This window comes from Cynara cardunculus (genome assembly GCF_001531365.2).
Source record: "Cynara cardunculus var. scolymus isolate 2C chromosome LG 2, CcrdV1, whole genome shotgun sequence".
Taxonomy (NCBI): domain Eukaryota; kingdom Viridiplantae; phylum Streptophyta; class Magnoliopsida; order Asterales; family Asteraceae; genus Cynara; species Cynara cardunculus.
This window is the reverse complement of record NC_037529.1, coordinates 35,439,920-35,466,916: the sequence shown is the minus strand read 5'-3', so window position 1 is coordinate 35,466,916 and position 26,997 is coordinate 35,439,920. Positions and strand designations below refer to the sequence as shown.

At 37.1% G+C, this 26,997-nt stretch overlaps 1 protein-coding gene across 5 annotated transcripts in view; it reads left to right on the top strand.

Moving 5' to 3' along the window:
• Positions 1 to 380: 380 nt before the first annotated feature.
• Positions 381 to 26,997, top strand: part of LOC112505839 — a 33,914-nt gene continuing 7,297 nt past the window's right edge. For all 5 annotated transcript variants that reach the window (XR_003068449.1, XR_003068448.1, XR_003068450.1 and 2 more), the window contains exons 1-8: positions 381 to 868; positions 10,318 to 10,445; positions 10,906 to 11,038; positions 18,991 to 19,147; positions 19,304 to 19,382; positions 19,585 to 19,625; positions 19,761 to 19,877; positions 20,008 to 20,088. Coding sequence is in view for 2 of the 5 variants with exons in the window: in XM_025109872.1 (XP_024965640.1) it covers positions 706 to 868; positions 10,318 to 10,445; positions 10,906 to 11,038; positions 18,991 to 19,147; positions 19,304 to 19,382; positions 19,585 to 19,625; positions 19,761 to 19,877; positions 20,008 to 20,088 (899 nt within the window). In the remaining 3 variants the exon portion in view is untranslated. The remainder of the gene's footprint in view (positions 869 to 10,317; positions 10,446 to 10,905; positions 11,039 to 18,990; positions 19,148 to 19,303; positions 19,383 to 19,584; positions 19,626 to 19,760; positions 19,878 to 20,007; positions 20,089 to 26,997) is intronic.

Genomic DNA, 26,997 nt, shown 5'->3' with positions numbered 1-26,997 from the left:
AAGGGATTATTGGGCTAAGGTGTTAAACCAAATTCACAAGTCACAACACATATTTCATTTTTATAAATATTACATATATATATATATGTATATATATATATATATATAATTTTATAAAAAAATATACATTTGCGGGGGGTTGGCGGTTTGGGTTGGGTTACGTTATGCCAACCCAATTTCAACCCTTCTAATTAGCGGTTTGGCGGTTAGCGGATTGGCGGTTTAGCGGTTTGGCTGTTTGGGTTTAATCGGGGTTGTTAGCGGTTCGGGTTGGGCGGGTTTCGCGGGTTGGCGGTTTTTTGTTCACCCTACTCTTGTGACAACCGGACCACTTTAAAATATAGTTTATATTTTACGGCTCTTTCACAAAATCGTAATAGTAGCAATCTAAAATCAAATAATCGTGCTGATCAAAGTAAACGAAACAAAGACGCTGTCAAAGTCGTGTCGGTCTTTCTCTAGTTATCCGGGCGTCGTCACCGACGCAGACGCCGGTGGTTAACGTCTGTAACAAGCATTTGTATTTTCTTCCGACTTCCATACTCTCTTCCATATCCCTAAAAGTTCGTATATTCATCTCCCAGACAGTCTGTGAAGAGCTCATCATCAGGCTGCACTTGTAGAACAAGATCAAGTGCAAGAGAAAGGGGGAGCCTGGTCGGATCGATCAAAATTGGACGCATTAGTTCTTAGTTGATCGATTAAATGGCTTCTACGAATGGCCTGGTCCCCATTACCAGGGCTTTTCTTTCATCTTACTACGATAAATACCCATTTCCTCCCATTGTGTCTGACGTTTCTCGTCTTTCTGATGAGCTTCACAACATGTCCAACGAGCTTTGCAAGGGTTCTCCTTTTCTCCCTGAAGGTGATTTTCATTTCTTTTTACTCGTTTGTTGCTGTACAATGCCTTCGAATTGTTATTCCCAATTTAGTGTAAAATAAGCCAATTTTCATTACTTGCTGCTCTCCTTATCTTTATTTGTGAGATTTGGACTACGGGTTACTGTTGATGCGTCTTAGTCGGAGTTTGTCAGGGTGTTTTTTCTCTCAGTTTTTTCTTCTGTGAGTTTCACTTTTTTGCAGCTTAGGGAAAGGTATATTAGGTTTGATATACAGAGGATCTCGAATGGCATTCTTTGCGGTTGTTCTGTGGTTGGTGACACCAAGAATCCTCCTTTTTCTACTGTACAAGTTATGCTGCAAATTGGTGGAGTGATTATGATGTTCCTGTAAACAACTGCTAAGTTAACACTGTATGCATTTTAAGCTTTGGTATTCATTTGGCTTTGTGAAAGTTGCACCATAACCGAATGATCTACAAATTTTTGCTCCGACAGAGCATCTTCTGTAAAATATCCAAGTTCCAAATAGCTTATAGTTGAAGTTTATGGAGGAGAAGCATAGTTCACTTATTAGTTATGCATGGGAGTGATGTGTTAGATAGGTTGGAGAGTTGGCCATTGTTGTAGGACTTAGAACCATAGAGTGCATAAGAAACTTAAGTAGGTCATAATTTGGACGATTTACAATTTAGAGATCTTATATCCATTGTGTGTCCATGTGTAGATGCTGGTTGGTACTAAACAACTTATTATTAGTAACCACCTTGTGGGCGAATGGAGTAATGTTAGTTCATGTTGAGTGTGGAGTGTGATGTTACATGCTGTTTGTTTGACATGACGCTTGTGGGAGTCCGAGGATGTGATCTCCTTGGTCAGGTTTTCCAGAGGGAGCTGCCCTAGAAGGAAAATTCATTTTATGGCTCAGGCCCAAATAGAAGCTTTTGGCCCATTCTCCTCCTATAAATACATTTCCTTGTATTTGTAAAACCCTATAATTCTGATTTGTCAAAAATACTTCTATTAGGAGTTGGAAGCTTGGTGAATGGAGAAGCTTAACGGAAGCTCAATGGTAAATTCTGTAGGATGCGGTTAAACATGCTATGATTTATGAGGAATATTGAGCTATCAAAAGACGTTTAAATACAAGAAGTTTAGCAAAAATTGCAAATGTTTAGGGATACATCCCACCCAAGAAGTGATAAGATCAGAATTAGGATGTAAAGGAGAAGGTTCGTGTCACACTAATTGAGAAGATGCTTATGCAACATTATTTGAGGAAGTGCAAGTTCCAAGGTAGACCTTTAAATCACCAATTATTTTACCAAAAGGTCTTTAGGGAAGTTAGAGATCAGCAAGAAGTTGACATGCTTTTGTGTTACCTTCTGGATTTTAGTTGATTGCCTCACACGTTCTTTGTACGGGTTGTCGAAGGTGGTGAATCTATTAACCTTGTTGCATACCCATGCCAGTTTTCTAGGCTATTGTGACATCCAGATTTTTGTACCACAACTTAGAACTTTAGACCTGGTAGTCAATCTTTATCGTCTGTCACTTTGTTCGTCGCTGTAGTTTGTTTTCTACTGCTGTAACACACAATCACAACCTAATTAGTAAATTGCATGGTCTCTTTTCTTTTGCTATGGTAGATTGTATTAGATACCCGTGCTGCTAATATAGGTCACACTTGATCTTTTCTCTGGTTTGTTGTTTTGATCAACCCTGCTGCTGTTTTGGTTCATGATTTTTAGCTAGAAACACGGCATACACTGTTTTGCTGATCTATATTGATGATCTTGTAACCTTTGATGATGAGTCCCAAGGATGACAATTCTAAAGTTCTTTATTTGAGTAGCATTTCATATGAAGGGTTGAGAATCTCTGTTACTCCTTAGATAATTAGCTGGCTAGGTGTTGCAACAGCCCTTTTTTAGAGTGTCTTTGACACCTTGGTTGAAGTTGGCATGCTTTGAAACTTGGGAAGTTGATTCTTCAATGATCCTGGTGTCTAGCTTTATCCTTGCAATGGTCAAATTCTTAGTGCTCGAGAGAGGTTCTTTAGATTAGTTGGGAATCAATCTATGAAGGTGACTCGCATTGCATTTTTCAGCTAGTGCAGTGAGATGTCTAATTACATTGACAAGAAAGATGAACTGAATAATACTTTGCTGCATTTACTTTGATTATACAAGGCCTTATATATAGGTATTTACAGGAGATGAGGGAAACTAAATCAAGGAAAGATACAGTAAATATAACAACTAAGAAGGCAACTAAATCCCGTAATTATAGGGATTCCTCCTAATCTACAACCTGTACTCCTCGACACTCCCCCTGAAGCTGAGCAATATATGTCTTCCACTCCCAACATGGAAATAAGATCATGGAACTCGAACTGTTAAGGCCTTTTGTTAGGACACCAGCGGGTTGACATTTTGATGGCACAAAACACATGCACATTAATCCTCCTTCCGGTTTCTCTTTAATGGATGCCGATCAATTTCAATATTCTTTGTACTATCATGTTGAAGAGGATTATGAGAGCTTCATAGGACCTTCCCATTTGATCTGTGAATCATTCATAATAATCTTCAACCATAATAACTCACATGACATGTGAGCAATGGCCCTAAACTCTGATTCTGCAGATGACCTTGCCACCACATTCTGTTTCTTGCTTCTTCATGTCACCAAATTACCTCCAAGGAAAATGCAATATCCTGAGGTAGATCTATAATTCTATTTAGAACTAGCATAGTCAGCATTAATGTCGGCTTCGAGAGCAAGAGTTTCATAGATTGACACTCAATTATGTAGGCAGTGGACCTGTTCGCACTGTTTTCATTCTCGTTTTGATTGAAGTAGTAGAAATGATTTGCAATAACCATTCTTTCTAAGAAGCGTAAGGAACATCTCAAGATTTAAGACAAGAAAATATGTGTTTTTGTAGGGAGGCTATGCATCACCACTCAATTATATCTTAAGGTACATTAGTTATTGCCTTCTTGGCCATGTTGTGGGGAACAACTTATGTTTTGTTGGTTACAATAATGCTTGAGCTGTAGTTTGTTAAATGGTTGTGAGACTGATACAACTTGTCATATTCTATATTAGCGGAATTTGTACCTATACGGCTATACCTAAGATGATGGAACTTCTATATGATGTATGTGGTTAATGTTTGTTTGGTTCAGTTGCTTTCTCCTAAAATTTGCACCTTGTTGATAAAGTAGAAGATAAAAGCAGGTAACAAATTGTTCACTTTATACCTAAACTTGGATAAGGAGCTCATTATACTATGTGTACATTCTTCTATGCTAGAGCTATCCTTGTTCACAAGGAAGACCTTAAAAACTACGTAGTAATCAAAACTTGTTCTATCACTAAGATGTATGGATACCTAAAGCTACATGAGCTTTGCTCTACCGATACCAATGAATTTGTTATATAGTCGTATATATGCTTAGATGCATTAAGGGAAAAGCAACCACATTTAGTTACCAACATTTCTTTATTCTATTTGCAAATTGGAAACTTTGGTATGAAATATGAAGTCAATACTTAGTCTTGAATCACAGCACTTACAGAGTGGACGGTAAAGACCCTTTTTCTCTTTGTTCGTGGTTGTAGTTATGACATATGCCCTATATTAACTTTTCAAGGACATCGTTTTCCTTCTTTCTATAGGTTTAACATTAAGAATAACACTACCATCATGCTGGAAATCAGTTACTTGAAACCCATTCATAAATTACCTAAACAACACTTGCTTGAACTTGCACTTACCCTTATGGAAAATTAGATGTCTTTGTTGTTTGATGGTCAAGCTAGAGGCATTCCATTGAACAACTTGGTAGGTCCAACTATAGCCAAAATGCCATATTTAATGCTATACATGGATTTAGGAACATTTGTGTATCTACACCATTGGCATGCACAAGTCTACACCATTTTCAGATACTATCTAATAGGGATGTTGGTTTTTTAATTACAATGATACACATCGTCCAGATCATTCTTGAAAGTGTGCTTATTATCATTGACCGATTATAGAACACATTGATGAGCCTTGGCTCTAAACCCTAAAACCATAAGATGATAAAAGCAAAACTATAATTCTAGTGCCCATGACAACCATGACCCATCCACAAGTTGGACCATCACCTGTAGAGATGCACAAGGCCCGGGCCTTCCAAGCCAGTTTTTGGTAAGCAAGAAAAAGAGCACATGTTTTGGGTGTGAAAATAGGCCTGATAAGGCTTTTTCAGGCCTGGGCTTTTGAAAAAAACTTCGCCTGATCGGGTTCTTATGCTTTGACTGGGCCCGAGCTTCTGGCTTTTTGTGCGTCTGTAATCACCATCAATATGCCAACTTGTCACCAATCAATGCCTAAGATGCTCTTTGGAGTTTAGACTCACTAGGCGCTTAGTGTGATACTTTCTGGATGAAGAAGCTTATAGCAGTGATCTCATTTAGATCATCAACTGTGCCAACTATGTTGCCTACATACACGACCAACATAATCCTCCTGCCATTTCAAAAAGGAGAACCAAACCTTTTGGGGTCTGATTCACACTGTAGGTCACCTATGCTAACAATGGTGTCTACATGGAACACCAACATAATCCTTTTTGCCATTTTTTGAAGAGGAAACACTGAATTACGTACACTAATATGTATTTCAAGTCATCTCAAAGGTCTCTCTAAAGCTTGTGAAGAAACAGAAAAACCAAACCTGACAGGCCTAGTTCGGACTTAGAGTTGCATCCATGAAACAACCCACCATGTACTGACCAGTAGTAACAATCAAAATTCATGCTTTAACATACATCAACTTCCAATATTTATAGACGATTCAAGTCTATTCACAGATAACAACCCAACAGATGGATTAACAAAAATTTTCGTCATAACAAAACTTTAGTCTATAATTCCATTACATCTTTCCTTTGCCTTTATCCTTTGATGATTGATGACCTGCAAAATAAATTATTACAACAACTGAGGGTTCTGGAAACTCACTTACAACAGAAAGATCTGCTATCTTATTCTTTTCTTTACATCCCTTACAACAAGAAAACTGATACACCCCTTTTGTACATACTTTGGAGCCTGTAAAACGGAAATAAGGCTGGAATAACGATCTCGCTTGTCGCCGTAGATTATAACCGGTCCCTTCCCCGGTAAACCTATATGAATCTTTTCTTATTACAGATTACATTGGCTTGGTTTTTAGCCAACCAATCCATATCCACAATTATATCAAATTCTTTTAACGGTATAGGAAATAATTGGATGGGTACCTCACACCCTTCTACTGATATGGAGCAATTATCAAAAACTTCCTTAACCGACACTTTACTATCATTTGTTGTATCTACTATCAAAACTTCATCTAATACTTTAGGTTTTAGACACGTGCAACCAACAAATGATGGTGACACAAAAGAACGATTTGCACCGGAATCAAATAAGACTTTAACACATACTGAATTAACAATAAATGTACCTGTCACCACTTCAGGATGTTCTTCAGCCTCACTTCTCGTCATCTGAAAAGGCTCGTCCCCTAACCACTGCCTCTCCACGTCTTACTTCCCCACGACCGCTAGAAACATTTCGATTATCTATTGATCCCCGGTTGGTTAGATAATCCCTAGTATAACCAGAGCCCCGACCCCCAGACTAACCAGATCCTGTCCCCCAGCAGAACCAGATCCCCGTCCCTTAGCTTGCGGATAGTCTGCATTAATATGTTGGGAGGAATTACACGTAAAACATCTTCGTATCATTCGGCAATCTTTGGCTATATGACCTGATTCTTGATATTTGTAACATGTTCTTGTTTCATTGTTGCATTCCCCTTGATGTATTTTATGACATTGGGTACATGTTTTATCAACAAACCTTGACATTGGACGATTCAAATTTTCAATAAATCTAGGTTTACATAAATCAGTTGCTATTGCCTCTCCTTTCCTTTTCTCTCCAACCTTTTTGGGATTGACGATTGATATCCTGCTCCAAAATTTCTGCAGCGTCAACTGCTGCTTGAAATGTAACCGGGTTCCTAGAAATTACATATTTTCGGAGGTTAGACTCCAAGCCCCAAATATATTTTCTCACCTTGCTGCTTTTCGTAGCAACATAGGCTTCAGCAAATCGAGACTGCTCCATGAATACTTTAGTGTACTGACGAACCGTCATGTTACCTTGTTCTATCCGAAGAAAACCGTCCTCTAGCTTTCGAACAACAGCTTCAGGACAATACTGAACTTTAAATCTGGCTACAAATTCTTCCCATGACATTGTTTCTAGAATGTTCGGATCTGAACTCATCATGATTTCCCACCAATACAATGCACTTGACCACAATCTTGATACCACAAACATTACTTTATCCTCTTTCGCCCTTTTACTAGTCTTTAGACTTGATTCGAATTCCTAAAGTCAACACATGGCCTTAACAGGATCACGCTATTCAGAAAACTTAGGAGGCTTGCATGCAAGAAACATCTTGATATCGCCTCCCTTTTGTACCGAAGATGAAGTATGTGGTGCAGATGTAGTCGTTACCAGTGTACTTGCTCCGGCTACTTCATGAAAATCCGGGTTCCCCATTCCTTCCGGATTATACTGAGTGGAACGCCCTAGTAGAGTTACCAGATTATCTTGAAAATTTTCCAGTTCAGCTGCTAACATTTCCTGAGTAATAAACCCAGGGTTGTGAGCACGACCTCTGCCTCTCGTTCTGCCCCGTCTATGACCTGACATTGAGCTTCCTTGTACCGACATTTCCTGTTCTGTATGAATTTCTTGTTTAATACCTCTTCCTCGACCCCGACCTCGGCTTCTTGTTTCTATGGTTGTAGCAATCTCTGGATTTTCTTCAGTGTTCAAAATTCTTCTTCCCTTGCCTCTTCCATGGCCCGTAGAAGTTCTCCGAAAATGATTAGGATTATCTGCCATTCTTACTTAATACTTGCAACACCTTAACTTCCTTCACTGTCACAATAAACATGTATACAATTAATCACATACCGAAGTATGATAATATGCTTACGTTTAAATCAGGCATCTGAAGCTCAAGATTACATTAATCTCATTTAATCTAAATCTACCATGCTTATCATCACATTAGGTCTAATTATAACACATTCCCAGGTTCAAAATCCCTGTGGAACCTATTATTACATACTTAACGCCTTTAGTTTAAGTCTAAGTATCAGGAAAATACCCAGATCTCTTAAACTAAGGCTCTGATACCAAATGAAACAACCCACCATGTACTAACCAGTACTGACAATCAAAATTCATGCTTTAACATACATCAGGTTCCAATATTTAAAACGAGTCAAGTCTATTCACATATAACAACCCCAACAGTATTAACAAAAAAATTCGTCATAACAAAACTTTCGTCCATAATTCCTTACCTCTTTCCTTTGCCTTTATCCTTTGATGATTGATGACCTGCAAAATAAATTATTACAACAACTGAGGGTTAGATCAAAGGGTCTAGTGAGTGAATTTCCCTCTTGTAATTAAAATTTGCTGTAATACTCTAATACAATTCAGACCTGATTTTTAATGATAAATTACCAATCATCTATAGCGGTTACACCGCCATTTCATCTATCACAGTTAAAACATTCTTATCGAACAATGCTGTAAGCAATGAGGGTTAATCCGGACAACACTTTGATCGGTGAAGGTTCAATCCGAACAACACTTAACCGGTGAGGGTCCTTATTGGACAACACTTGATGGTTGAGGGTTCAATCCGGACAACACTTGATCGGTGAGGGTTCAATCTGGACAACACTTGATCGGTGAGGGTCCAATCCGGACAACACTTGATCGGTGAGGTGATTGGTGAGGGTCCCTTATTGGACAACACTTGATCGGTGAGGGTCCTTATCGGACAACACTTGATCAGTGAGGGTACTTATCGGACAACACTGAGCGATAAAGGGTCCTTATCGGATAATACTTTTGATCGATGAGGGTCCTTACTGGAGGATGAAGGGTCTTATCGGATAACACTTTGATCGGTGATGGTCCTTACCGGACAACGCTTTGGTCGATGAGGGTTCAATCCGGACAACACTTGATCGGTGAGGGTTCAATCCAGACAACACTTGATCCGTGAGGGTCCAATCCGGACAAAACTTGATCGTTGAGGGTCCAATTCGGACAACATTTGATCGGTGAGGGTCCTTATCGGACAACACTTGATCGGTGAGGGTTCTTATTTGACAACACTGAGCGATGAAGGATCTTATCGGATAACACTTTGATTGATGATGGTCCTTACCGGATAACACTGAGCGATGAAGGGTCTTATCGGATAACACTTTGATTGATGAGGGTCCTTACCGGACAACACTGAGCGATGAAGGGTCTTATCGGATTACACTTTGATCGATGAGGGTCCTTACTGGACAACGCTTTGGTCGATGAGGGTTCAATTCGTGCGATAAAAGGGGCTCACCTGATGAGGCTTGGAGCGATGAGGTTCCATAACAGATTTAATAACACCATAACACAATAATTCTATATGAAAGGTAAATACTCATAACTTATCAAAACATGTAAAACTCACCTTCAATCGAAAACCTTCCTGAATACCTTAATTCTTCTCCTTATTCAATCCAATTTTTGCCAGAGTTACTTTTCCAAAACTAGTAACAAAACCTTTTTCCAATTCCTCTTACTATATATATAGTAAGTGTAGTGAAAGCATGGCTAGTAAAAAGGAAGGCGGTGCATGTACATGCACATGCACATGCACGCCCTTCCCCCACCCCTTCATACTTCTCCATAACCTTATTGGACCAAATTTGTTTTTGACACAAGGAGGTGACCCAAGTTCCAATACTGGTCCCTCTACTTTCAGTAAATGTTACCTCTTACCTTTGAACTTTCCATTGTTATTTATTTTCGAACCCCAACCAGTTATAACTTAACACCAATTATTATAATCCCTAGGCTGCTCATCAAAGGCCTAACACTAAGCCTCAAAATTAGAAACTATAATCCTTGTTTTAGTTCTCCATATGGGCTGAGGCCCACACACTTGGTGTAGTGGAACAGTGCCAACTGCCTCTTCAACTTCCTTAGTCGGCAGATAATGATCTTCAAATATAGGTCCACATAAGCTTGCCTTTACTATTTGGGTCACATGGCTTTGCAATGCAGATTATAGCGTAGACAACCATGTAATTGATCCAATTGCTAGCGTTAGCTCATTATCATGCCTGGTCATCCTTCAAGTCCTTTGCCACAGTGGTCCTTGCTCACATCATATCACCTTGGAAGTGATCTCTGCAATTAGGGTTTATGTGGGGGGCAGTTACTATAATTTTTCCCCGACAGTTATCCTGGCTATTAAATGGATTGCGTGATAGTAAATACATTTTTTCAGTAGCTGCCCTGTTCTCTAATGACAAACTTATGAATTGATACATTTCAGGAGAAAGATTATTGCTACAAGAAGCGGAGTCCCAGCCACCACACAAAATGGATGAGAACATGTGGAAGAACCGGGAGCAGATCGAAGAAATCATTTTCTTGCTTGAAAGCTCTCATTGGCCAAAATCTGTGAGATCCATTTTTTTCCAATTCCTATCTCACACATTAGATTTTGGGATAAAGACACGTTGCATCGTTAATATTCTTTAGTTTGATGAATTTAGTACTTCACCAAAATATATCTTAGTTACGTACACCTTAAAACCCTAACATAACAATCTGTTCAGTCAAGTTACATTAGTCTTCCTGGATTGCCTTGCATGTTGACCTCTATACCTAGAATGCTACATCTTCAGTTATAGGTCCATATGTTCTTTTTGCTTTATTGATCTGGATTTAAGAACTGCATATTTTAGAAGTATGGAATTGTATATATGTTGGATACTTGTGTATCCTATTAGGGATATATCTATATATGTGTGTGTGCTTCAGTTTTCAAAACATCTCTCATCTTGTTGTCACAGTGCTATTTATACGGTTTATACCTGAGAACAAAAACTAAAATTTTGTACTTTGTTGCTCTTGGCAGCTTCAACAACAGTCCACACCAGAAGACATTGAGCTTGCTCAAGTTCTTAAACAGCTGAAAGAAAAGTTTGAAGTCGCATTAAAGCTGGTGGAATCGTTTCAAACAAAAAATTCTAGTAATGTGTTCAACACAGGTTAGTTTGAGGACCATTAAAAGCTTTATATACCTACATCATATGGAAACCCCTCTGCAGGGGATGATTAATATGATCTATTTAATCTGAACGTCCATCCTGCATAGGAAGTTAAAATCTATTGCATGAAAGAACCCTGATGATTTTTCATTGATGTACACTGGGCTATGATATTCTTACTGAATTGCGTTTTGCTCCTTAGTCATGTCAGACAGTCAAAGAGCATTATATGCATCGGTAGGCATGCTTCTTAACAGTTTGTGCATTACAACGTGTTGATGATTATTAGTCATAGGTCAGAAAATTGAATGAGGCTCCCCCACTGTAGGCTGTAGGTTCCAGCTTTTCAGGGTGTATGCATGTTCAAGTGAAGACAAAAGAAGATCCAATCAAACAAGCATAGGCATTTTATTTTGTCTGATGTCATGGCCTTGGAAATCATGGATCATAAAGACATGCTTCCCTGGTTTGGTCATTTATTACTTTGACACGGAAACAGTAACAGAAAAATTCTCAATACTCTATTCTAAAAAAAGGGTAGACTCCACTCTCTTGAGGCGCTACCACCACACTGGTCCCATGATCATCATGGGGAAGGTAAATCAGCGCATGCATCCCATTGGCAGAGGAGTGGTGCCCGGGCTCGAACTTGGGACTTCACTCATATGGATTACATGCACACCTCTACCCACGCCAATATTCAAGAAAATCACACAGATGGTAGTGTCAGACTTAGATTAGTAAGAGTGTTGTAATATATCATAGAAGCCACAACCATGATATATAACTCAAATAGAATCATAATCAATTATCCTCATCACTCATCTATCATGGCCTTGTATTATTGGATTTCTAGTTTGAGTTTATAAGTCCATATTATTGTGCCTCACTTTAATGTGTGTGGGCAGTAACTATTTGATCCAACTGCCTACCAGTTTTTTTGAAGCTATACTGCGCAATTATATCATGGCATGTGAAAAATAAACTGAACCCTTTTGATGAAGATGAAATTATATGGCCTTACAGTTACTTATCCTTTTAGAGAATGAGATATATCATGGCTCCAGAACCCTTATCTTTATACAACAGTCTGAAAAGTCTTGTTTAGTGACACCCTCTTTAACATACTCCCTAGCTTGGTGTATTCATCTCAGCATTAGGTGTAACAAAAATGAAAAGCTATATGGTAAGAGCTAAAAATTCAAAATTACACCTGTAGGAATCGATCTAGGACCAGACGATGGAATTTATACATATTAGGACGTGTGAGAATACTCTCCTTAGGACAATTAATAGCCCCCACTGAAATGCTGTTGGGTTAGATGTCTATATTACCCCTAAGCTTCCCTAATCTAGAATGGAAAGAACAATGTTTCATTCTCAAGAACATCTGGAAATTGGTGCGGAACAAAGGAGGTTATTTGTTTGTAAGTTAAAATGCAGATATATATAGCAGAGAAAATGACAGTTAAAAAGTTATAACCGTCAACCAACCTTATCTACTGGAAAAGTCACTAGCCAAGTGCCAAGTCTTTGATTGTATATATATGTGTATCTGTGTATATGTCTGTATCTACACTGTTACAGCGGTCAAAATACAAAATAACGCAGGACTGATATTTGAAATAGCGGTTATGCAGTGGTATAGCGGTCCAAAAATAGCGATTCATATAATATTTCTTAGAACTATATATATAATATATATGTATGCATGTATAAAATATTATATGCATTAATTAAAAATATAGTTTCAACATCAAAAGATCAACTTAAACAAGTTTCACAAAACAAAATAGGAAAAATGTTCATAAACGATGATAGAAAACTCGAACCGTGTCGAAGAAGGTTGACTGTTGATGATGATAAAAAGAAATTGAAAACCTAAGATTCTAAGAATTTCTAAACCAGATGCTGGATCATATTTGTTGATTGTTAATGGATTAAAATAAAATAAGGGCCCAAATCAAATAAAAGCCCAAAAAAAGACAAAAAATTAAGCATTAGATTCAAAAGAGGCCCAACTGAGAATATTGGTATTGCGGACTGCTATTTACCTCAAATATCGGTGCAATAGCAGTAAACTGCACCGCTGTTGCACCGCTGTTGGTGTGTGTGTATGTATACATATACATATATGTAATTTCAGAGAAAATATGTTACTCTCATTGAAAAGCAATAGGGGTATTTATACAGCTTAGAGACCTAGCTAGAATCCCATAATTTAAGGGATTTGATAACATACAAGGAAACTTACCAAACTATACAAATATCTACCAAATTTGTTAAAAAAGGAAAAATAATCCCAAGAAATCAGGGATTATATTCATCGTATCAATTCCACACTCCCCCTTAAGTTGGTGCATATATATCATACATGCCCAACTTGTCTATAAGACGATTGAATGCCGGTCTAAATAGTCCTTTGGTTAAGATATCTGTTGTTTGCTCTTTGGAAGGGATGAATGCAAGGCAGATAGTCCCATTGTCCAACTTTTCCCTTATGAAATGTCGGTCCACTTCAATGTGTTTTGTCCTGTCATGTTGGACTGGATTTTGTGAGATGCTAATGGCTGCTTTATTATCACAAAACAACTTCATAGGTAGCTCAACCTTTAAACGTAAGTCAGCAAAGACCCTTTTGATTCAGATTATTTCACATATGCCATCTGCCATTGATATGAATTCAACTTCTGCACTGCTTCTGGATACAACACTTTGTTTCTTGCTTCTCCACGTGACAAGATCTCCCCATACATAAGTACAATATCCCTATGTAGATCTTCTGCTCATGTTTGGGTCTGCCCAACTTGCATCAGTGAAGGCTCCAATGGTTCGGTTGTCTCCTTTTTTAAAGAGTAGTCCTTTGCCTGGACAACTTCTTCATGTTCTTCATAAGGACAATGCATAAATTGGCTCACCATGCTAAATGCAAAAGCAATGTTTGGCCGTGTATGTGATAGGTAAATCAACCTTCCAACCAACCGTTGGTATTGATGAATATCAACCTGCTCAACTTGCTTCCCATTAGTAATGCCATCCAACCTTTTGTTAGGGTCAATTGGAGTATCTATTGGTCGGCATGCACTCGTTCCAGTATCTTGTAAAAGATCCAGAACATATCTCCTTTGTGACAATACAATGCCCTTACTTGACCTTGCAACTTCCATACCTAGAAAGTATTTCATTTCTCCAAGGTCCTTTACTTCAAACTCTTTAACAAGTCGATCCTTCATTCTTTCCATCTCCTCATGATCATTACTAGTGACGAGTATGTCATCTACATAAACTATTAAGGTTGTAATTTTACCTTTTGAGGAAAATAGAGTGAATAGAGTATGATCAGATTGAGCCTGTTTGTATCCGTGACTTTTGACTACTTGAGTGAAATGTGCAAACCATGCCCTTGGGGATTGTTTGAGCCCATACAAAGCTTTCTCTAATTTGCACACTTTTGTGCCAAAGTTACTTTCAAACCATGCTGGTGGCAACATATAAACTTCTTCTAGTTTGCCATTCAAGAAGGCATTTTTCACATCAAATTGCCTAATTGGCCAATCGAGATTTGCTGCTATTGAAAGTAGAATCCTTATGGTATTTAACTTTGCAACTGGAGCAAATGTTTCTGTATAATCAATGCCATAGGTTTGTGAAACCTTTGGCTACTAGCCTTGCTTTATATCTTTCAAGGGTTCCATCAGCATTAAATTTTGGAGTAAATACCTACTTAAAACCAACTGTGGGAGTACCTTTCGGAAGATCTTCAACACACCACGTCTGATTCTTCTCAAGAGCACTCAATTCCTCTAGAACAGCCTTTTTCCACTCTGGACTTTTAAGGGATTCCTGTATAGTGTTAGGAATTTGAACTTTGGACACATTTGAAGTGAAAGCAGAGTATTTTGGTGAGAGTTTTGAGCAAGACATGTAATTGGACATAGGATATTTAACACATGTACGTTTTTCTTTTCTCAAGGCTATTGGAACATTCAGGTCACATAACTTACCAAGAGATGGTTCCTTCCTCGGTTCGAAATCAGGAGCTGAGATTGTGTTGAACTCTTTGTTTGGAGGGAATCTTCGCTCATACACTTTTCCAAACTGTTTTTTTCTTTTTCACTACAATCCTTTGAGTAACTTGTTGAGGTTCAAATGGTACTTCAGTTTCTTCAGGAGGAATGTTATGTTTACTTTCTCGATCTAGTGGTGGTTCTATTGGAACATCTACATTTTCCTCATGTTCAAAGATTGGACAATCTTTGGGATTTGAGTCAAATGCAGATGGCTCAAATGTAGTTCGAAATACTAGATCTGAAAAATTTAACTCTTCTTTTTTATTCTCCCCCTGAAGACGAGATTTAAAGAAAGGAATATTTTCAAAAAACTTTAACATCCATGGTAACAAACATTTTTCCCGTGTTTGGATGAAAACATTAAAATCCCTTTTTATGTGGTGCGATTCCTACAAAAACACATTTGAGGGCTTTGTGGTCTAATTTGCCAATGTTGATATTGGTGTTCTTAATAAACACAGTACAACCAAAAACTTTTAAAGGCATGGAACAAAATAATCGTGAATTTGGAAAAGAACTTTCTAAAACAGATATGGGTGTTTGAAACTTTAAAGCTTTAGACGACATTTGGTTCGTTAGATATGTAGCATGCAGAAGAGCATCTCCCTATAAATATTTTGGTATTTCAGTTGAAAATAGTAAAGCCTGGGTGATTTCAAGCAGATGCCTATTTTTTCTTTCGGCTAGCTAATGCACAAATCTCACATTGAAAGGATGAGGGATTTTTATTACCAAATAACATAGGAAACAAATGTTTTAAATAAAAGAAACTTGGATGTCCAAGCCTAAAGTGCCATAAATAAATCTCATTATTACTCAAATTAGATGCGGTGAAGAAGCAAGAAGTCTTCTTATTAGAGTGGATTCCCTCATCTAATATGTAGAGTCCACCACATTCATCAGCACGTCCAATCATCCTCCCCGAGTCCAGTCCTGAAAAATGCAAATGGAAGGAAAGAACAAAGCACGACAATTGAGGTCAGTAGCGAGTTTATGAACAGAGATGAGATTACAAGAGAGTTTTGGAACATGTAGGACATTAGAAAGAATGAAGTCCGATGATATCTTTATATCACCAACTCCTGCTATTGTAAAAAAAGTGCCATCAACAATTTGCACTTTTCTATTTCCAGTACAAGGCATATAAGAATTGAAGAGATTCGAACAAGAAGTCATGTGATCAGATGCCCCTGAATCAATGATCTAGGCTGATGTATTTTGTAAGCACGTATGAGAAGATGAATAGTTAGACGAAGGGGTGTTTTTACGAGATTGCACATAGCCACATGATGGGTCAGCAGAAGAAGACATAGGTCTGGTTTTAAGTAATTTTAGGAGCTGCTCCATTTGATCCTTTGTGAATTGAGACTGTCCTGGTTGGATTTGAGTGTTTTGAGTCGTTCCAACTGTGGTGTGTAGGGATCTTTCAGACTTACTCTTCTAGCCGATAGGCTTGCCATGAAGCTTCCCACACTTGTCCAGAGTGTGCCAAAACCTCTAACAATGGTCACAATAAGGTTTCTTTTTTGTATCACCCCCTTGTTCTATGCCACGGACAAGTAGGGTTGCTGTGTCCCTGACATCAGTAGGTTGGATCCCATTCGTCATTACTTTTCTTCAGCTTTCTTCAAGTCTTATTTTGAAAAACTTCTCGGATGGATGGAAGAGGCTTTCGGCCAATAATTCTTCCTTTAACTTCATCGAGACTTGGGTGAACACCAGCCAGGAACATGAACACATGGTCATTCTCCTTTTTCTTCTTCTGTAGAGTACAATTTACAGAACTCTCCCACACATCATCATGGCATTGGTCCAATTCTTGCCATAATGCTACCATCTCATTATAGTAAGAGGTAACATCACGGTTATCTTGTTTGGCTTGCCACAGATGTGTTTTAATCTCAAAGATCTGGGAAAAATTCTCCAAGTCTGAATATGTCACTCAAGCAGAGTCCCACACTTCCTTGGCGGTTTTCATGAACATATGTGGCTTAGCAATGGACATGTCCATTGAATTGAGTAGCCACATAGTTACTAAAGAATTCTCAGATCACCATTTACAGTATCCTGGATCAGATGGGACCGGTTTTGAAGTTTCACCGGTCAGGAAGCCCAACTTACCTCGACCATCAATGGCGAATTTCACAGATTGTTACCATTCTAGATAGTTTTTCCCATTCAAACGATGCACAATGATTTGCATCAGTGATTGAGAGTAGTCAACTACTGGTGTTGATCGATCGGTAGATGTGACAGTGGAGTTTGATTCGGACTCTGGCATGTTGAACCTCGGTTATTGGTTCTGATTATTAACAGCAAATAAGTTGTTAAAACAGATACCATTGTAGCTCTCATGTAAGAAAATATGTTGTTATTCTGATTGAAAAACAAAAGGGGTATTTATACAGCTTAGAGACCTAACTAGAACCCCATAATTTAAGGGATTTGATAACATACAAGGAAACTTACCAAACTATACAAATATCTACCAAATCTGTTACAAAAGGAAAAATAATCCCAATAAATCAGGGATTATATTTACTGTATCAATTCCCCAGATAAAAATAGCAAAAAGGACACATATCAAAGTCTCTTATTTGCCAACTCATGTTTGTTTGCTACTACTTCAGCATAACATTCATCACGATATTGTTTCAAAAGGTATAAGCATATGCAGCTAGCCTGTCTGCAGTAACATTAGAATGCCTGTAAACATCTGTAATAGGACTGACCGGATACTTAAATCACTAATCTAAGTATTTTACTTAGTCACTTATCTTGATGTTTTCATAAATTGGCAGTGATAGTATCCCTTTCGTGGATCCTCCTTGAAATATATCTATATTCGAGTCACCTCATCTAGTGTTGGTGTGAGGACTATCCCCCTTAATATATATCAATATTCGAGTCACCTCATTAGATCGCTGAATATTCCTTGGTACCTCCCCGCATCATTAGGCTTCCCCTTCTCAACTAGCTTGCTATCAAGCATCTCTGTCCCATCAAGAAGATGACAGTAGGCTAGTAGTGCCCTATATAGGGTTGAATGAACAAAAAAGAGTAATGTTGTTGTCCGAAGTTATTTGCACAGAGAATGGACTGAGCAATCTGTTCTCTTTATATGCATTATGTGCCTCCAAAAATTGTCATGTGTTCAATTGTGTCCTGGGAATTAATTAACATTTCTTGAAATTTAAATTATTGCACTGATCAGATAAATAAAAATGTCAAACTAACGTTTGAAACAAAAGTTCAACAGTTGCCCACTTGCCCTAAATTCTACGCAACAATGAAGACACACATATCATGACCATGTTGGATGTGAATAACTTTCTGAAATATCATTAGCTTCCATAGAAGTGAAAGCTAATTGAAAATGAAATATTCCAAGTTATTTGCGACTTCCGGAAAAGTGAAGTGAAAAATTATTCATGAATGAGAGAACTTCTTCATAGATATATTATTCATTTATAATGCTACCGGACAATTACTCTTTTAGTCTGATTACACCAATTTGACAAGCCAATTGATACTAGTTGGCCCCTAAGTTCTGTTGTGGTATTTGGTGCTATACTAGCCTGCAATAATTACATATGTACCAAAGGGCCTTTGGCCTAGCGGTATCGTAGCCCTTGGCCTTCTAGGAGGTCAGGGGTTCAAACCTCACCATAGGTGAGGAGGGTGTGTGAGTTTATTTGTTGCATTTGTCGTATATAAATATTATATACTTCAAAAAAAAATAATAATAATTGCATATGCATTTAGATTCCATGCTCAACGAGGGTAGTTTATCGTAAACTACCTCTACGTTCAGTCATTCAGGCTGACACTTGATTTTTTATTTATTTGTGATGCTGATGATCTTTTTGGGTGCATATGTAGTTATGACCTACATGCCACAAGATTTCCGAGGTACACTAATTAGACAACAAAGAGAGCGCTCAGAGAGAAATAAGCAAGCTGAAGTTGATGTTTTGGTAAACTCTGGTGGCAATATACGTGATCGATATGCTCTGCTTTGGAAGCAACAAATGGAAAGGTAATACCTTGTTCCTAATTACTAGTCCTGAGATGGTAGTTGAAAGATCTTATTTTGTCACTCCCTGATCTAGTCAACTCGGTTGATAATTACTGTAGGCTAGTAGCCTGAAAGTTACCATTCTTATGTCTTCACTGATAATAAATTTGTGTCCAGGAGAAGACAGTTATCTCAGCTTGGTTCTGCAACAGGTGTCTACAAGACTCTTGTGAAATATTTAGTGGGAGTGCCACAGGTATATCCTTGGTTATTTGTAGGTATATGAGGATATATCCTTTCATACAATATCTTCATTGAGTTATACATTATGATTAATAAATGTAGTTGAAATCTGTATATACACATGTAAAAATAATTGTCGGCTCTACGTAAGGTTCTTTAGCTTGGGTACTGCTATAACTTTCATATATGAGCTATGCTCCTTTTACTTGCTGCAGGTTCTACTGGATTTTATTCGGCAGATAAATGATGATCATGGGTATTTTCCTTTCCTACAAAGTGTAATGACCGTACAAAATTTGGTTCAAGTGTGTTCTCTACTAGACCAATAATAGAAGACAAAAAGGCTATCTAATTTTTTACTAGGTTAAGCTGAATGGCATTATATGTCTAGGCCCATGGAGGAACAGCGTCAGCGTTATGGACCTCCTCTGTATGCCCTGACAAAAATGGTGCTCAACATTCACCTTTTTCTTTCGTTGTCTTGGTGGCGCTTTGAGGATATTAAACTGTGAGCATGGCCAAGTTTTTTGGATTTTATTCTTTGTTTCTTATGCAAGCAGTTGCATTTATTCCTATGACGTACTTGTGATTTGTTTTTATCTTTTTCTTGTTTGTTTGTGGCAATTTCTATTGATTAGGCAGAAGCATCAAATGTCCATCTTGGAAGAAGCAGTTCAAGTCTATGTTTCCGAGTTGGACAGATTTCTGAAATTCATCGGGTACCGACTCTTTTCCTTTTTTATACCAGGTGATAGTAATGTGTCTATGATCTCTGCATGTTTAGTTAACATCTTCATAGTTCATTTGTTTCTTCTTTATAGTGTCTATTGGGCTTGGTTTGATAAAGTGAGGCATATTGGTGTTTCATTAGGTTAGAGAGGCTTAAGTTTTTTGCTCATAAATATCACTCTTTTGCGTTGTTTTTCATAGAGAACACTATTTCTTACTAAAAGAAATCTCAGAAAGGACTACCTTTTCATCTCAGAGAATGCAAAGCACTAAATCCATTAAATATTTTCCATTTGCATGACCAGTAGAATGGTTTAACAGAAGCTGGAGTTTGATGTAAACAAAGGATGCTTGTTTTGATTTAGTTTACACGACAACATTCTACAGTTTACATATTATTCTCTTGGGAGAGTTCATTTTCAGCTCCAATTCTGGTGTCTTCATACTTAAGCAATTGTTTTCTTTCCTTCTTTCCTTTCTCTGGCTCATATATTTGTCTATGCCAGAGCATGTTTCCGTGTTGCACAGTTGGTCGCTTGGATTAGTTTCCATGAGACAGTTATCATGGTAGTCTGTTAACGTGGGTTTGTAAGCTGTTTTGACATGGATCTTCTGGAAGTTCATGTAGAATTCTTCTTGCTATCCTTTTCATTTGAATCTTTCTATTTTTCAACTTAAGAGTTTTCTTTTGTATCCTGACCAGGCTCAACTCTTGGTCATACGGAGGTGAACACAAGAGAGTTGATCACTTTTGCATTTTATGTTAAAGAAGATGTCGTACCATTAATGCAATGGCTTTCTGTTTGTATCATTGGTCCTATTTTAGTGTGTCATTAAGGGTGTGGGTGCAGGAAAAGAAGATAGATCAGGAGAATGGGATGTTTCTAGATAGCTATAATGTACAGATGTTAACAAGGAAACTCAGGTGAGCTAGACAAAATTTCATGTGAAGTAAGTGCATATTGGAGTCGTCTGGAAACTAAAGTAGGAATGTGAAAAAATAAAAAAAGTATGAAGATCAAGAGCATGGTCTTGGGTTTTATGTAAATGGTATTGGAACGATAGGAACAGGAACTGGTTAGGTGTTTATAGTCAGTGATCTAGAAACTGGCCTCCGGCACTTTGTTGTGTGCCTAGGCATAGGTTGGGGCTTTCACAACTCACATAACTTTTAAGCGTTGGGCAAAGGGTCTTGTCTAAATTAAGTGGTAGTCAAGCGGTCTAAATTGTGATTAAATGGTCTAAGGGGTAATTTACTAAACCTCTTACCACCTCTTACCAGTAAGAAGCTCTGATCTGATTAAGAGGTAGTGTTTACCAAAAAACAAAAATAAAGCTCTGACCGCCAACAATGCTCTGACTGTGCTCTGACCAGAGATAGAGATGGAGGTGTATCTGTCTAGAGACAGAAATTAACTTTCCTTGTTTACCCCTTACACCAAAGAAGCACCCCACTCGATTTTGGAAAAAACGCCTCAGATCACATGCCTCTTCCTCTATTTATCAACAATTTAGGGCAACTCAAAGACTGGACGACAAAGATGATAGGATTTCCTAGAGTTTTTCTGGACAAGGAGAAAGTCATGTGGTTTTTGGAACTAGGCTCAGGGTCGTTTTGGCTACTTTAAAGGAGATGAGCAAGGTTTTAAAAAGGGGAATCAAGCGTCGAGGCGCTTTCCCTGGACGAGGCGAGGCATAAGCCTCAAGGAGGTCTGAGGCAAAAGCCCCGAGGAGGAAAGTAAAATAAAATTATATATATATATATATATCAATATATATCTAATAATAGTATATTGATCTAAAAAATATACTAATAGTTGTAATTAATTCTAGAAGATTTTATATTTATTACTTCATAAAAAACTGAACAATATATATACAAACAAAGAAAACCAAATTGGATGGTGGACAATAGACACAAAATGCTAAACATAATTATATATTGGGAAAATTGCATCAAAATGGAACAAACTTTGACCTAATTCTTGTTTTAGGGAACCAACTATTAAAATCATCATTTTAGGGTCTAAGCCAAACTTTTCTTATATTTGAGGGCCTGGATTACTTGGTAACCTGATAATCATGACATGTTTGAGGTAAAAGCCAACTAGATGTCATGTCATTTAGAATATAAAAACATTTTGGTCATCTTTCATTCTTTTAATAAATTGTACTAGTGTGTAAGCATATGCACAAGGTGTTAAAAGCATCAAAAAAATTTCTCTCCAACATTGCCTTCTCCGGCTACTCTCTCAGACACTAACCTTCTCCTGCAAACTGTTCCCCCTCCTTTCTAGCCTTCTCTGACAACAGCATTCACACAAAACCCCATCCCTTGTTCATATTCTCCAACCACCACATCTTCACCGGATAATAAGACTTTGCAGGTTTTTTTTTTGTTTACTTCTTTTTCAAATTTTATGTTAAAGGTCACTCATGGATCATCAAAACAAGCTAACGAATCTTGCAAACAAAGGAGAACTTAAGCCCTAAAAAACCCAATCAGATCCAAGGCATTAAGCAACAAATAAGAACCAGATCTTATACGTGAATTCAACGCATTTTATAAATCCAAGAACCAAAATGTAATTCCTGGATGTGATAGGGATGGATGCTGTGGGTCAGCGGCTGGTGAAAAATAACTCGTCGAAGATGGAGACCCACTTGGTAAGGGGCGCCGGAGATGGAGACACTTGCTTGGAGGGTGTCGAAGAAGAACTTCATAGATGGAGACCCACTTTGAACATGAATGCATTAGTTAGGTGGAGAAAAAGAAATTGAGTATCAGTAGCAATACTCTTAACCGTTGAGTTAAGTAGGTCATTTATCTTCACAAAGAAAACGAAACGGGACTAATCCCATCGATGGATTATAAATATGATATTACTTAGAAGCAATACCGATTAATATGATCTTGGATCATGGAATAGTCATCTTGACAAGAAAATTCGAATGAATAAATAATCAAAAATATTGTTTCCCCATATCTCAATTGGTCAAATTCGAAGCACATATCTCTTTTCTATAAATGTCTGGAAGAATTTAAATAAATTTGTATCAAATTTGAACTAGTAACTAATCCCAACATGGAAGTACTGAAAAACTCATATAAGCAAAAAATCTTAAATATTCGTGATCATGAGACATATAATTATCACTATAAATAAGAACCAGAATTCCAACAGTAGTTATTAATATTGACATAATAGAAGTAAGTGGATCGATCAAGTATCCGAATTCTAAAGAAAAATCATTATTGATAATCCAAGACCATACATATTGATGGACAGAACTGCTATTTATTTGATGAATAGACAAATTCATGGAAAAAATCATGACTATACTTATCAATAAAACGCTCAGCCCACATGTTTCTCGAGAAGAGATAATACACATAAATTTCATATTAATTTAATTCCAACCTGAACCTGAGTCTTGCAGCTGTTGAATGCACTTTTATTCTTTCTCTTTCCTCCCTTATTCTAAAAAAGGGAAAAAAGAGAAAAGAGTTTGCCTTAGGATTAGTCAGTTCTATTTCTCGATGGGGGCAGAGAAGGGATATAACTCAGCAGTAGAGTGTCACCTTGACGTGGTGGAAGTCATCAGTTCGAGCCTGATTATCCCTAAACCCTATGTGAGTTTGTATATTTTGATTTGCTACCCCTCCGTGATTGGATGAGAATGGATAAGAGGCTCGTGGGATTGACGTGAGGGGGTAGGGGTGGCTATATTTCTGTGAGCGAACTCCGGGCGAATATGAAGCGCATGGATACAAGTTAGAAACAAAGGTTTGAAAGGAGGATTGAGGGAGAATGAAATGGAAGGATTGTGAGTTACGAGGAGGCAGCAGGCAGAGGTAAAAAAGGTAGGGTTTTGTTTGCTTTTTGACTTTGGAACATGATGAATTTAGTCTCCATTTGTTTTCTTTTGTATTTTTAATTGATGATGAGGTGGATTTTTTTTTAATATTCATATAAGCTTTTTCTAGTTGATGATTTTGCCACATCATATGGGGTAATCAGTTACCTACTAAATAGGTAAACCAGACCCTTTTATATATGAAAAGTTTGGCTCAGACCCCAAAATGATGATTTTAAAAGTATTTTCCTTAAAATAGGAATTAGGTCAAAGTTTGTTCCATTTGATGCAATTTTCCCTTATATATTAACCAACATAATACTATAAATAAATCATATCTCCTTACTCAAGTCTCTCACTTTAAAAACACACACATATACACATAAATTACACATTTATATTTTATACAAATTGGACAGGACAGAATATACATACATATACCGGAACATAATACATATATATTTTATACAAACTAGAAACATAATTCATAATATATGTGTATGTATATCTATTATATACCAACAAAGAAAATATATAAAATATATATACAAAATATATAATACTTGTACCTAGCATGTACGAGTTTCTAGTGCAGCTGGTACAAGTCGTCAATGCAGCAAGGAGGGTTTAAAGATTAAGTGGAAGAACCCGTGGTTTGACATATATTCTTGTTTCATGTAATAAAAACTGACACACCCACTAACCCATGTGTTATCACACACACACATCACATTAAGGAGAGGCTTACGGCTCAGCCCTGCCTCACCGCCTCATCCATGCAAGGTGCATGCTTCATCCGAGCATTGAGAGGTAATGCCTAAGGTTCTCTTTTTGACTGCCTCGCCTTAAGGTGTGCTCAAGGCGTAAGCCTCAACCATTCTTTAAAACTATGGAGATGAGTATTTTTATTAATTGCATTGCATTGCGATGTTGTGTGTATCTATCAGTTTGTCCTGAAAACAAAATGAGCAGGAAAGAAGCTTCCCAGATAGTGAACAAACATAAAAATGAAGGCATACCACTAAGGGTGCGTTTGGTATGCAGACAGGACAGGACAGAACAGGACATGACAGAACAACTGTTCAGCGTTTGGTAAGACATGCGCGTTTGGTAAGACATGACAGGACTGGACAGAACTGGTTAAAATGACCAATTTACCCCCAGTGAGCTGTTTAGTGTTTTTTTTCCACTAAATACGGTGTGCAAAGTATAACTTACATCAAACCACTACTAACAAAAATACATGATTTCATAATCAACTAATAATATATGAAAAAGGTAAATATAATATAAGCATCAAGAATTCATTATCGAAGCAAATCTATATGCATTCCATAATAAGAAGAAAAAACTACTACCAACAAATGCACAATCAATTAAAATGGATTAAATATCAAATAATAAATAAAATATAAGCATCAAGAAAACAATTTGGCTAGTGATCCCATATAGTATCATCACATTCACAAAACTTGGTTTTCAGAAAACAAATAATTCACCTATCATCTGTACAATCACTCCTGTAAGATCAAAGTCGAATATTTACTACTCTGATCAAGGGAAAACATACAAAACTCATCGAAAACAACAAATTGCATGCGTGAACCTTACGCAATACGTTTGACGGTGATAAAATCAAGAAAACAATTTATGTAATTTATTAAATTATAATAGAATAATTATTTTTTATAACAAAATATATCATTTGAAGTTTTCGTCAAAACAATTAAAATGACACCAAATAAAAAGTTTATGTGGTATTCTATTTTTATTTTTATCTCTTTTCTACATTATTTTTTATTATTAATATATAATAAATTACATAAATTAATAAAAGTATAGAAACCGTATAAAATTAATATTTTGAGGACAGTAAAATGAAAGTTTAAAAAACATAAAATACAATAAATAAAATTTAAAAAATGAATAAAATGTAAAAGTAAGACCTATTTGATGTTTTAGAAGAGAATTAAGTTTTATTTTGAGGTTATATTGGTAAAATATAAGTCTGTTCCACCTTGTTCCACCTTGTTCCAACCTGTTCCACCCTGTTCCATGGGGTAGGGGTGGAACAGGTCTGTTCCACTTTGTTCCACTCTGTTCCTGTCTGTTCCACATAAAATTCATGCCAAACATGGGACAGGGATCCCTGTCCTGTTCTATCTTGTCCCTGTCCAGTGTACCAAACGCACCCTAAAGGGTGCACTTGGTATACTGGACAGAACAGAACATGGATCACTATTCCATGTTTGGCTAGACCTTTAAGTGGAACAGACAGGAACAATGTGGAACAAAGTGGAACAGGCATGTTCCCATCCCACCCCATGGAACAAGGTGGAGCAAACCTATATTTTACCAATATAACCTCAAAATAAAACCCAATTCTCTTCTAAAACATCAAATACGCCTCCCTCTTTATATTTTATTCATTCTTTAAATTCTATTCTCTTTAAACTTTCACTTTATAGTTCTCAAAATATTATTTTTTATATGGTTTCTATATTTTGGTTAATTTATGTAATTTATTAAATATTAATAGTGATAAAATAATATAGAAAATATATAAAATTTTTTTGGGAACTACATAAACTTTTTATTTTGGTGTCATTTTAATCGTCTTGACAAAAACTTTTTAATGTATATTTTGTTATAAAATTATTTATTTTATGATAATTTAATAAATTACACAAATTAATCAAAATATATAAAAGATATAAACAACTCATTAGTGGTGAATTGGTCATTTTATATGTTCTGTCCTTTCCAGTTCTGTCTTACCAAACGTTGAACTTCTGTCCTGTTTTGTCTTGTTCTGTTCTGTTCTCCCTGTCTCACCCTAATGGAACATGAAGATACATATGGTGCTGAAAGATGAAGAGCATGGAAAGGAAAGAAGAAACACAAGCAGATCAAGGAAGGCGGCAATCAAGTTGACAGGAGCATTGATGGAATTGGTACCAAACGAGGCAGTAGGTGCTGCCGGACACACACCCTAGGGAAGTTGCAGGATGTGCAGGTGATCCTAGGAGGGCAGTAGAAGG